Source organism: Aethina tumida, chromosome 4, assembly GCF_024364675.1.
Source record: "Aethina tumida isolate Nest 87 chromosome 4, icAetTumi1.1, whole genome shotgun sequence".
NCBI classification, from domain to species: domain Eukaryota; kingdom Metazoa; phylum Arthropoda; class Insecta; order Coleoptera; family Nitidulidae; genus Aethina; species Aethina tumida.
Window position 1 is genome coordinate 7,586,685 of NC_065438.1, and position 13,257 is coordinate 7,599,941.

Here is a 13,257-nt window from a genome sequence, read left to right on the forward strand (position 1 = left end):
GTGCATTCATACCAAGACAACCCATTCAATAATTAAAAAGCCCTCACTCAAAGGACCTACCATCACAACTGTCTATTTCTGCACTCAACAATTATTCAAATCCATCAGGGTATAAAACACGGACGTGTTTATTAACCCAAACAATTTTCATAACCGGAACGGCGCTAAAATATGATCGGGAAGGGTGCATCGGACCTGTGGGGTGGGTTTACTCGTGAAGAGGGCGACACGACGACACCCGTGGTATTTTAATCCGCCGAATTGAACTCGAGGGGTGCTTTATTATATTAAAACTCGCCACCGAAGCAGACGTCTTTTATTAAACTATTAATATAGTTCATATTCATAAACCTGAGTGAGTCATGTCCCATTACCGCAACGTGACGGTTGTCGAACAAAATTTCATTTATTGCGATTCCCTCGGACTATTTTTTTAATGAAATAATTGATGGCTGTATTAACATAATTTGTTTTTGTTGCGGCGTTAACTCGATTTTCGGTTGTGGGCCGCCCAAAATTGATAATTACCTTAATGAGGAAAGTTTACTCATTATTCTAATTAAATTTAATAAAATCATCATCCAATCCGAATTTGTGGGGTTATAATTAATCTGATTTTTTAATGTGTGTAATATTTTTCGTTATCATTAAAACTGAACCAAATTAAATGTTATTTACGAGCTGCCTAAATTTTTCCCAGTCCTAATTAAATCCAAATGGGTAACTATATGAAATGTTTTTTTACATATAAAACCGAGTTCCGGCCATAAAATACCGAATATATTAAACAAGATCCCCGATGATAAGGCCAAAAAAAAAGTACGCGGTCCTTCGTCCCCTCACAATTGTGGATGATTTAATGACACCGTCGGCGAATGAGTCACACGTTTAAGATGATAACTTTCGTATTTCCTTAGTCATAAAGTTGTAATTTTTTTCATTTCCCCGGGGACCATGTTTTTCAGCCAGTTTTCCAGCTGGCCGCCGAAATAACAATAAATAATCATTTCGTATTGTTTTACTGGCACACAAGCATAAAAACGTTGGTTTTATTGGACACATTCCGTAATTTATTTTCGCCACATAAGTAAACATGGTCATTTTTGGATGCCACGCATTCCACCAACAAATTCAAATTAGTCTAGTGGAAACGGAATTCCATCAGCTGATGTTTGGTGGATGTCTTTAGATTGTATCGTCCGTCCGTAACCGCGTATAAATCATTTTAGTGGTCACATCAAAAGAATTCGATGGAAACGGTAGCTGGTTGTTTAATTTGTGTCTAACCGACCGTTTTAATGGTCGCTTTCGGTGCACCAGGTACCACGAATTCCTCGCATTTCGTTCAACATTCTTTTTTACAAGGAAATAATTAACAACATTTCGCGTGTAACACTCGAGAAGTCGCATAAAGTCAAAGGGCAGAGCCAAATTTGCGCACAATTAAGTTCTTCGGAGTGTCGAGTGTAATCATGGAGTGTTTGGAAAAAGAATGCTGGCAATGCGTAATCCCTTTCTAATGTCAGTATCAGTGAATATAAAACCATCTTAACATAAATTTAAAGATCACTTAAGTTAATTCTTGATGGATGTATCCTCAATGAGGACGAGTTCTTAGTGCCAGCCTTCAGTTTTACGTATTAGAGCCGTTTTTTTTCATCTCAACATTAGTTCGATGCTAATGCAGGCAAGTGCATTACGTTTATCATCAATGGAAACCAGTTCTTTACTTTATTATATCTATATGGATGCGATAGAATAAAATGACTGTCTTTTGTCACGTAGGTTGTAAAGTGCCCGTTTATTATATGCATTAAGATCGAAATTGTGAAACTGTTGCATTAAGGATGCATCACAGTGATTCTTGGTAACCATTTAATCGATTGTCCGATTTTAATCTGGATGTGCAGTTTTTTTTAAGCTAATAGAGTAGTTTTATTGTGTTAGAATGTGTGTCGTGGTAATTGTATTAGAATTCCTACGTGTTAATGAATTAATTATAACTATTGGTAAAAAAAGATAATTATAATAATTTCCTAAAAATGGCCAATATATATTTTTATAATAGTTTATGGAAATTTTAATATTAGATTGTAAAAAAATATTAAGATAATAAGGATTGTTTACTCAATCAATAGATTTTAGTATTATTTACTTTAACTTGTTTCATATCGTCTACAATTTTTTAAAATATTTTTAAAATTCATGATATACTTTGTTCAACTCATAACTCTAATTAAATAAATAAATTTCAAATGTTTCTAATATACTAATTTCTTATTTTTTTAACTGTTTAATTATCATTATTATCATTATTATCATTATATATTATATTTAAAGATTTAAATTATATAAAAATTTGTACAATCAAATTGATAAAAATTTTAAAATATAAAATAATTTTGAAAAAAAAAATAATTAAGTTAAATATTCAACTACAAAAAAGATGTTTAAGGAGATTTAAATTATATAAAAAAGCAAAACATTTTAAAAAATCTTGAAAATATGAAATAATTATAAAAACTCAAAATATTTTAATAATTTGGAAAAATTAGAACAATAATTAAAGGTTACATATCATAAAAAGTCTAAATGGGATTCATCAATTTAAAATTTAATCTCAAAAACATCAATTTAAAAATTATATACTCTTTATAAAATACACATCAAAAATTTAAGAAATTGTAAAATGAAACTAAAATATAAGTAAAAAAGTATACAAATTCAGAAATCAAAGAAATTATTGATTAGATTCCAAAAAAAAATCAGACACATTAATCAGTTACCATAAAATAAGAAAAGCATACAAAAAATTATAAAAAAAATATATATAAGATTTAAATTTTATAAAAATACAAAAACAATTCAAAAAATCTTAAAAATCTCAAAATATTTTAATAATTTTGAAAAATAAAAACAATAATTAAAAGTTAGATATCATAAAAATTAAAAGAAAAAACAGAAACATAAAATTTTAAATTAAAATGTCTAATTGGGGTTTATTATTTTAAAATTCAATCTCAAAAACATCAATTTAAAAATTATATACTCCTAATAAAATATATATCCAAAATTTAAGAAATCGTAAAAAATAAATAAAAAAGAATACAAATTCAGAAATCAAATCAATTATTGATTTGATCCCAAAAAACAGTCATATTAGAACAGTTAAAATAATAAAAGTATTCAAGTAACTATAATAAAGATATTTAAGGAGATTTAAGTTATATACAAATAGAAAATATTTCAAAAAATCTTAAAAATATGAAATATTTATACAAAATTAAAAGAAAAAAAAAATTTAAATTAAAGAAGTATAACTGAGATGATAATTTTTAAATTTAATATTTATAAGAATTCAAAATATTTTAATAATTTTGAAAGATTAAAACAATCATTAAAAGTTAGAAAACTTAAAAATATAAATAAAATAAATAGAATATAAAAATTTCAAATTAAAAAAGTCGAGCTGAGATTTATAAATTTAAAATTTAATCTCAAAAACAGTAGTTTAAAATACTCGTTATAAAATTTACATCGAAAATATAAGAAATTACAAAATGAAACTAAAAAATAAATAAAATTCTACAAAAATTTAGAAATCGAAGAAATTGTTGATTAGATTCAAAACTCAGACACATTAGAACAGTTAATATAAGAAAAGTATTCTATGTATGTAACTATAAAAAGATATTTAAAGAAATTTAAATTATATAAAAAAGCAAAACAATTCATAAAATCTTAAAAATATGAAATATTTATACAATCTTAAGATATTTTAGTAATTTCATAAAAATTAGATATCATAAAAATTTAATATCATAATAAATAAAACAAAAACAAATAAAAATTTTTAAATTAAATTTATTTAATTTAATTAAGATTAGAATTTTTAAATTCAATATTTATAAAATCTCAAAATATTTTATTATTTTTAAATAATAATAATAAATACAATAATTAATCATAAAAATTAAAAGAGAAAAACAAAAAAAAATATCTAATTGGGATTCAAAATTTTAAAATTCAAAAACAATAAATGTATTACCTATAAAATATATATTTAAAATCTAAGAAATCGTCAAATGAAGAAGAAAAAGATAAATAAAAACCATACTAATTCAGAAATCAAAGAAATTATTGATTAGATTCCAAATCAGTCACATTAGAACAGTTAACTACAAAAGAGAAAAATGCAAAACAAATATGAAATATTTATAAAATCTCAAAATAATTTTGAAAAATAAAACTAATAATTAAAAGTTATTAATCATAAAAATTAAATGAAAAAAGAAAAACTTTTATATAAAAAAAATCTAACTGAAGTTAGGAAATTTACAATTAATTATAAACTATTTTTATCGATTTTAAAAATTTTAAAATAAGGAAGCTAGAAAATAAATAAAAGAATATACAAATTTACAAATCAAAGAAATTTTAGATGAGTAAGTATAAAAAAGTATTTGAAGAGATTTAAATTATATAAAAATGTAAAATCTTAAAAAATATAAAGATAAATAATTGAACATATAATAAAATATAAAAATTTATTTTAAGGTTCCAAAGTAGGTGTTAGAAAATTTGGTATTTCCGTTAGTGAATAACCATTATTTTGTTATTTCAATAGTTTTTTTCAACGATATTAGGATTGCAAATGAATTTTTTGCCCCCATAAAACCGATTATAACTTTACGAAGTGTTTGTGTCTGGCATAAAATTAATTCAGTTCAAGTTTTAACGATCGCGTTGCATTTGGGGGGATCAGCTGAACTATTTTTAATTAATACCGTTAGTTCGGTAGTTTATGATTCATGTACCCGATTTGCATATCGTCCATGATCTGCGACTCGTAACTGGGGGTTGAACGCACACTTTCCGTGTTATCTTGAGGATCTAATTAAATACGTGGAATGTTGCATGATTGCCCCTTTTATTTTATTAAAGAAGCAATCCACATAACGACCCATTAAATGTTGTAAACGTCGGATAATAACACACAGTTGTGTTTTATATGGGTTATTGTCATATGTTACACAATTTGAAATTTAAATCTAGTGTAGGGCACCCCCTGTTTTTATAATTGCAAGTTTCGTGATTAAAGGCGATTTTGTGGACGAAGATAATCATATTTTTTGCAAGATCACTGACATTAAGGCAAGGTTATCGGCCATTATTTGATTAAATCCTCGCACAAAGGACCAGTCGATGATGTGAATTGATACGTGATTGTATGGTGATGGTAATTAACATATCAATGAGCAAGAATAATTGTTTTTAATTAAAAATAACACAATGAAGTCATCGAGCCCGATGGAATTAATAAAAGACATCCGTGAGTCACGTCTTCATTTTGATTCCAGAGACAGGACTGGACTTATCCATTCAATTGACCATACGAATTTTATAGTTTAAAAAACCCGAATAAACTTAGGCAAGTCATTGTGGGTGTAATTAAGCGTAGTTTCATCACATTGTGGTACTTACATGGTGTTCAACACTTGATACAATAATTAGGCGTATTGTAATGAAGGATACTTGAACAGTTGTGTCGAGTAATTTGATTTTATTATTTAAACATTTCCTACAAATGATGTGGCAGCCTTGACTTTTGTCTGGCCCACATGGGCGCAAACGTCTTTTGTTGCCCCAGACGAATATTTTCGTGTTACAATGTGAGATACTTTTCCTTTCATTGCGTCAGATGAAGGCATTTTTAATGAGCTCCAAGACAATGTCCCGAAAGGAATTAACGGGCATTTTTCTTAAATTGATTTCTGGAGATTTTACGTTTAACATTCATACACCGTCTCGTTGCGTTTCCAAGTAAAATTGAGTCATCCAACGTAACCATTGTGTACATGCCATCTTGGTTTAATATTTATTCGTGACCGTGCGATAATTTCACGTGCATGATGCGTTTTTAAACACCGTTATTAACATATCTATCCGGATTGGTCTTGCACACATGAAGATGCAGAGATATCCAGATATTATCTCCCACGAGTACAAAGAATAGTTGTGGATACATATTCATAAATCGGGAAGGGGGTGAATCGTGAGGCCCATTTTTGTTTAGCTCTCTTATTATTAGTCACGAGTCTGTTGCCTTAAGCTTCCAGTGTTGCCAGTAAACATGACAAATTATCTTACAGATGATTTTGTTTCTGTTAAATAAATGCAATTTATGGAATGATTTATGCAATTTTGAATAACGGGTGCTTTTTCGTTTAAACTAATGACGAAAACATGATAGCAAATCAAATATTTTGTTTAACACTGTTAAATAAATGGAATACTTTATGGTTTTATAGTTTTAACGGATTTGTGACAACAATTAGGTAAGTTAAAAATGGCGTTTTATTGACGAAATAAACAATGATTTGCTGAAAAAGATACAACAAATAAATAAATCACTGTAGTTTTAACATTTTTATACAAAATTTATTGTATTGTTCATTGATGTTAATTTAAAATAAGAACTAATAAATTAAACCTATAAAATAAAATTATATTAAATTAAAACCTAATCAATTTGGTAGTTAAAATAATTAAAAATACGATGACAACAAAATCAACATAAAAAAGTAAAATAAAGTAAATGAAATAAATAAAATAAAATCGATAATCAAATGAATCAATAAAAATATGCATAATCAATAAAATGTAATTAGAAATGTAATATAAAATTAAATTATGATATAGTAAAAAATAAAATATTGATACCAAAATAAATAAACAAAAAGAAGAAATAAATAAAAATAACCATTACGGAAAAATGTATATTTGGTAAATAAAATAATATAAAATAAAATGTAACCAATAATATAAATAAATAAAGAAAATGAGTTAAAATAAATTAATGTAAAAATAAATAAAATAATGTTTATAAAATAATAATTAGTAAATAAAATATATTAAAATAAAATATTGATATCTAAACCAATAAAAATAACACAAATTAGAAATAAAGTAAATATAAAATAATGTTAATAAACAAATTAATCACTAATTCTAAATCAGAAATAAATAAATTAAAATGTTGATAACTAATATAAATAAATACTAAAAAAATTAAAATAAATGAGATAAAATAAATGTAAAACAAACAAAATAACCAAAAGAAGCAATAGAAATAAATAAAATAAAAAATTGATAATCAAAAGAATTAATGAAAATAAATTAGAAATAAATTAAATAATAAAATATGAAATAATTAAAATGAATCAATAATAATAACAGAAGCTAGATATAAATAAAATAAATATAAAATAAAATAAAATGTTGATATCTAAATATCAATAATAAAAAAAATATAATAAATGACAAAATAAAATAATATGAAATAAATAAAATAAACCTTAATAACCAAATGAACCAATAATAATAACAGAAGAAATAAATAAAATAAATAAAAAATAAAAGGGTGATAATCAATGAAAATAAATTAGAAATAAAATAAAATGTTGATATCCAATATAAATGATTGTAAAAAAATGTATAATAAATATGTCAAAATATAAAATAAAGCGTTGATGATCAAAATTAAAATTTTTATAACCAAATGCATCAATTAAAATAATCATTATAATGAAATTCATAAAATTAATAAATATTATAACTTAAATAACCTGCAAAACTGAAAAACATAGAAAGATATTAAATATATAAAAATTAAGGAGAAATTAAATGAAAAAGAGTAACTCCAGAAAATTTCAAAATTTATTGTAAAAGAATATAAAAAGATATAAAATATTTTTTATTAATGGAATTCCATGATGAAAATTTTTTTATAAAACAAATATTGTATTTAAAGTTTTAAATTAATGAATATATGTTATAAAATTCTAATTTGAATTGATTTTTGTTTATTTTCCATAATTTTCTAAGATATTTCAAATATTTAAATTAGTATAAATATTAAATAATGATTTAAACTGGTATTTTTTAATGACTTTTTTATAAAATAATAAATTGTTAATTTTTGTTTATAATAAATTTAAATAACCTGATAAATTTAGAACAATCTCAAATATCAAATTAAATAAAAAAGAGTAAAACCCGAAGTTCTGTCATATTTAATTATGAATGTAACAAATTTAAAAGAATATAAATATTTTATTCATTCAAAATTTTAGTATATTGAAAAAACACAATGTAAATAATTTTTAAAATGTATTTTGTTTATAAATATCGACGACGAAAAAATTACAAAACCAATATTGTATCAAAAGCTTTAAATTAAATAAAATAAAATTCAAATACAATTTCAATTGATTTTTTATTTTCCAATATTTTTTCTATTTCTTAAGATACTGATGTGTGTTAAATATATAAATTAGTACAAATATTAAATTAATTAAATAGGCGTGTTTTATTATATTTTGTTTCTTATTTATAAAATAAAACATTGATAATCAAATTAATTAACAAATATCAAACAAAAAATGTATAAAATTAAAATATTATTTAAGTAACCCGAAAAACTGAAAAATTTAAAACAACAGCAAACAAACAAAATTAAAAAAAAATAAAGAGTAACTTCCGAAGTAATTAATTATGCATCCAACAAAATTTAAAATAATATAAAGGTTTTGTAGGTTCAAAATTTTAGTAAACTGAAAAAAATACGATGTCAATAATATACGTAAAATATGAATTTCAATGATTTAAAGCTTTAAATTAAAGAAAATATGTTATAATATTCTAATTTCAGTTGATTTGTTATAACAATTAAGTGATGTTTAATAGTTAAAATGTAATCTATTAGCATAATAAACAACGATGTGTTTCCAAAGCTCCATAAATAAACAATTGGCTTTTAAGCATTTAAATACAAAATTTATTACAATTAGCTGAAATATCCCATTTAAAATGAGAATTTCCAATTATGTAGATGGAGCGACTCGAAAATGAAGATCACATCAAAATAACTGTGTAAGATTTAACCAAATTGGAATACGAATGGAGCGGACTAATTTCCTAATTTCGACGCATTTGTTTGAGCATATTCCAGTTTATAATATTCAATTTTGCGTTTTAGTCCACGTATAGAAAACCTTATTAATATGTAAACACCGAGTTTGTAGAATTCCAATTTTACAGACAAGCAACAAATTACGCCGTTTGAAACGTATTTATTATTGCCTCTACACAACCTCAAATCCTTCATTTGCATTTTTACAAACGCGTTCAATTTAAGCCGCCTTTGAGACGTCTGACTGTATTTCATCTCGTGTTACTCCTTATGTATATTTCAGTCAATAGTTCGCGTACGGTTTCAATGAAGCAATTCAGTCTAATTCCGAATTTACGACGTGGGAAATTTATATTTTGATGTGTGGTTACCTGTTTAATCGTACGTGTCAACAATTAAACTACGCCAGGTGGTCCTTTTTTCCGACGTACTGCCACGTTGTGGGTACTTTGACGCCGATTTATTCATGCATCTAAAATTAATCCCCTGTTTTGACTTTCATCCTTATATGTTGGTATTTCGGTTAAATTAATTCGGTTTCAGGCGCGACTCATTAGTTATAATCTAGTGGTTGGGTGGGTTGGATTTTGACTATATTGTTTATCTTAATACACGTCTGGTTTCGTGATGCACTAAAAGCATAAGAGATGAACGTTTTACCTGGTCACAATTTTCATTTTGGCTTATCTTAATATTTGTTGGGTTTTAGTCTTATCCTTTGGAATGTTGTAGTTTCTATTATTGAATCTTATTTATATCCGAATAATTAGTTACTTTTCATTTATACGATACTTTTGTTGAGAAAATTATTTTTCAAAGGTACACGTCTAAACTTTGATAACACCAATTATGATTTGCCACAAAAAATTCTAGTTATTATATAAAATATATACACTATCGCTCAAATGAAGCTGTCTAGCATCTTCAGAGGTCTGATTTGGTCCTTTGATATCTGATTCACAACTAAATGACAACTAGACAACTGATGTTCTAGAAATTTTGTTCTGTTCGTTGGCCATTCTTACCTTCTTACAGATTTTGGTGTTTTCGAACATTGGTCTCCATATTTTATCAAGCTTCAATGTTTCTTCTTTTCTGTTGAAGTTGTTCCAGTGTTTATGGATTCCAATTGCTTCCCTAATCATTCTGTTGTGATATCCAGTTATCGAGGCAAGCAATTGTGTACTTGGAATTTTATCTTATGATTTCCATCTAACAGTGCATGTTCAGCTACAGCAGACTTGTCTGATTGTCCTAGTTTGCAGTTTCGTTTGTGTTCCTTAATCCTAGTCCCTGTTGAACGTTTTGTAGTACCAATGTATACTTTCCCGCAAGAGCATGGTATGCGGTATATCCCAGAAGCTGTTTGATGGTCTCTCCTATCTTTGGCAGATCTGAGACTGTGTTGAATCTTCCTTGTTGGTATAAAAACAGTATGGTTGTTATATTTTAATAAGATTTTTCCAATTTAATCGGTAACTTTACATATATATGGGAGAAAAGCTTTACCAATTGTGGGCTCACTATGTGGATCTTTATTATTAGTATGAGGTCTCATTGTACGTCTTATTTCTAAGCGTTTGCATCCGTTGGCCTGTAGTGTTTTTTCCAAGTGTTCTTGTTCTTCAGCGAGGTGGTGTGTGGTACATATCCTTTTGGCTCCTTCGGTTATTGTTTTGATGACCCCTTGTTTTTGACTAGAATGATGGTTAGATAGTTTATGTAGATACTGATCGGTGTGTGTAGGTTTTCGGTATACTGTACGGTCTAAATGTTCACCCACTCTTTTTCTAGGACATCCAAAAAAGGTATTTGATTCTCCTTTTCCAATTCCATTGTGAATTTGATATTATTATGTTGAGAGTTTAGGTGTTTTAGAAACTGATTTAGTTTTTCTTGTCCATGTTTCCATATCACGAAAGTATAATCCACGTAACGATACCAAACAGAAGGTTTGTGTTTGGAAGTCTCAATCGCTTTTTGTTCAAACATTTCCATAAAGAAATTGGCAATCACTGGACTAAGAGGACAGCCCATTGCTAATCCTTCAGCCCGTTCGTAGAATTTGTTGTTCCAAACGAAATAGCTTTCAGTAAGGCACGTACGGAAAAGGTCCACTATATCTGAAGGGAATATTTCTGATATCATGTTTAAAGATTCATTGACAGGGACTTTAGTGAATGTGACACTACGTCGAATTGACCAGTCTATCTTCTGCATCAAGATGTAATCCTTTCAATATCTCAACAAAAGGAGTGGAATCCTTGATAAAGGTTGGGGTGTTACCAACATGTGGTTGTAGCAATTTGGTAAGATACTTAGCTTAAGTTATATGTTGGTGAACCAGGAGTACTAACGATGGGTCGGGGTGGTACATCATCCTTATGTAATAAGCGAGTTGGAAGTGCTTCTGATTTGACTAATTGTTTTTGGATATCCGCTGGTATGGATGATTTCTTTATTAGTAGATTGGTGTTGAAGTTGGTCCATCTAACAGTGCATGTTCAGCTACAGCAGACTTGTCTGATTGTCCTAGTTTGCAGTTTCGTTTGTGTTCTTTAATCCTAGTCCCTATTGAACGTTTTCAGGTACCCATGTATACTTTTCCGCAAGAGCATGGTATGCGGTATATCCCAGAAGCTGTTTGATGGTCTCTCCTATCTTTGGCAGATCTGAGACTGTGTTGAATCTTCCTTGTTGGTATAAAAACAGTATGGTTGTTATGTTTTAATAAGATTTTTCCAATTCAATCGGTAACTTTACATATATATCGGAGAAAAGCTTTACCAATTGTGGGCTCACTAGGTGGATCTTTATTATTAGTATGAGGTCTCATTGTACGTCTTATTTCTAAGCGTTTGCATCCGTTGGCCTGTAGTGTTTTTTCCAAGTGTTCTTGTTCTTCAGCGAGGTGGTGTGTGGTACATATCCTTTTGGCTCCTTCGGTTATTGTTTTGATGACCCCTTGTTTTTGACTAGGATGATGGTTAGATAGTTTATGTAGATACCCATCGGTGTGTGTAGGTTTTCGGTATACTGTTTGGTCTAAATGTTCACCCACTCTTTTTACTAGGACATCCAAAAAGAGTATTTGGTTCTCCTTCACCAATTCCATTGTGAATTTGATATTGTTATGTTGAGAGTTTAGGTGTTTTAGAAACTGATTTAGTTTTTCTTGTCCATGTTTCCATATCACGAAAGTATAATCCACGTAACGATATCAAACAGAAGGTTTGTGTTTGGAAGTCTCAATCGTTTTTTGTTCAACCTTTCCATAAAGAAATTGACGACCACTGAACTAAGAGGATTGCCCATTGCTAATCCTTCAGTCTGTTCGTAGAATTTGTTGTTCCAAACGAAATAGCTTTCAGTAAGGCATGTACGGAAAAGATCCACTATATCTGGAGGGAATATTTCTGAAATCATGTTTAAAGATTCATTGACAGGGACTTTAGTGAAAAGTGACACTACGTCGAATTAACCAGTCTATCTTCTACATCAAGATGTAATCCTTTCAATACTTCAACAAAAGGAGTGGAATCCTTGATGAAGGTTGGGGTGTTACCAACATGTGATTGTAGCAATTTGGTAAGATACTTAGCTTAAGTTATATGTTGGTGACCCAGGAGTACTAACGATGGGTCGGAGTGGTACATTATCCTTATGTAATAAGCGAGTTGGAAGTGCTTCTGATTTGACTAATTGTTTTTGGATATCCGCTGGTACGGATGATTTCTTTATTAGTAGATTGGTGTTGAAGTTGTTCCATCTAACAGTGCATGTTCAGCTACAGCAGACTTGTCTGATTGTCCTAGTTTGCAGTTTCGTTTGTGTTCTTTAATCCTAGTCCCTATTGAACGTTTTCAGGTACCCATGTATACTTTTCCGCAAGAGCATGGTATGCGGTATATCCCAGAAGCTGTTTGATGGTCTCTCCTATCTTTGGCAGATCTGAGACTGTGTTGAATCTTCCTTGTTGGTATAAAAACAGTATGGTTGTTATGTTTTAATAAGATTTTTCCAATTCAATCGGTAACTTTACATATATATGGGAGAAAAGCTTTACCAATTGTGGGCTCACTAGGTGGATCTTTATTATTAGTATGAGGTCTCATTGTACGTCTTATTTCTAGGCGTTTGCATCCGTTGGCCTGTAGTGTTTTTTCCAAGTGTTCTTGTTCTTCAGCGAGGTGGTGTGTGGTACATATTCTTTTGGCTCCTTCGGTTATTGTTTTGATGACCCCTTGTTTTTGACTAGAATGATGGTTAGATAGTTTATGTAG

At 28.1% G+C, this 13,257-nt stretch overlaps 1 protein-coding gene across 1 annotated transcript; it reads right to left on the reverse strand.

Annotated features, from left to right (window-relative positions):
- Nucleotides 1–11,545: 11,545 nt before the first annotated feature.
- On the reverse strand, nt 11,546–12,089 carry LOC126265322 (uncharacterized). The gene is made up of 2 exons (XM_049966364.1): nt 11,762–12,089; nt 11,546–11,652 (listed from the first exon to the last, which is right to left on the reverse strand). Exons 1-2 carry the CDS (start codon nt 12,087–12,089, stop codon nt 11,546–11,548), a joined length of 435 nt encoding a protein of 144 aa, XP_049822321.1.
- Nucleotides 12,090–13,257: the final 1,168 nt, after the last annotated feature.

Coding starts and splice junctions, on each gene's coding strand:
- LOC126265322 (XM_049966364.1), bottom strand. CDS start 12,089: ATGGAATTGGTGAAGGAGAACCAAATACTCTTTTTGGATGTCCTAGTA. Junction 11,653..11,761: donor ACCTAGTGAGCCCACAATTG/GTAAAGCTTTTC, acceptor GATTCAACACAG/TCTCAGATCTGCCAAAGATA.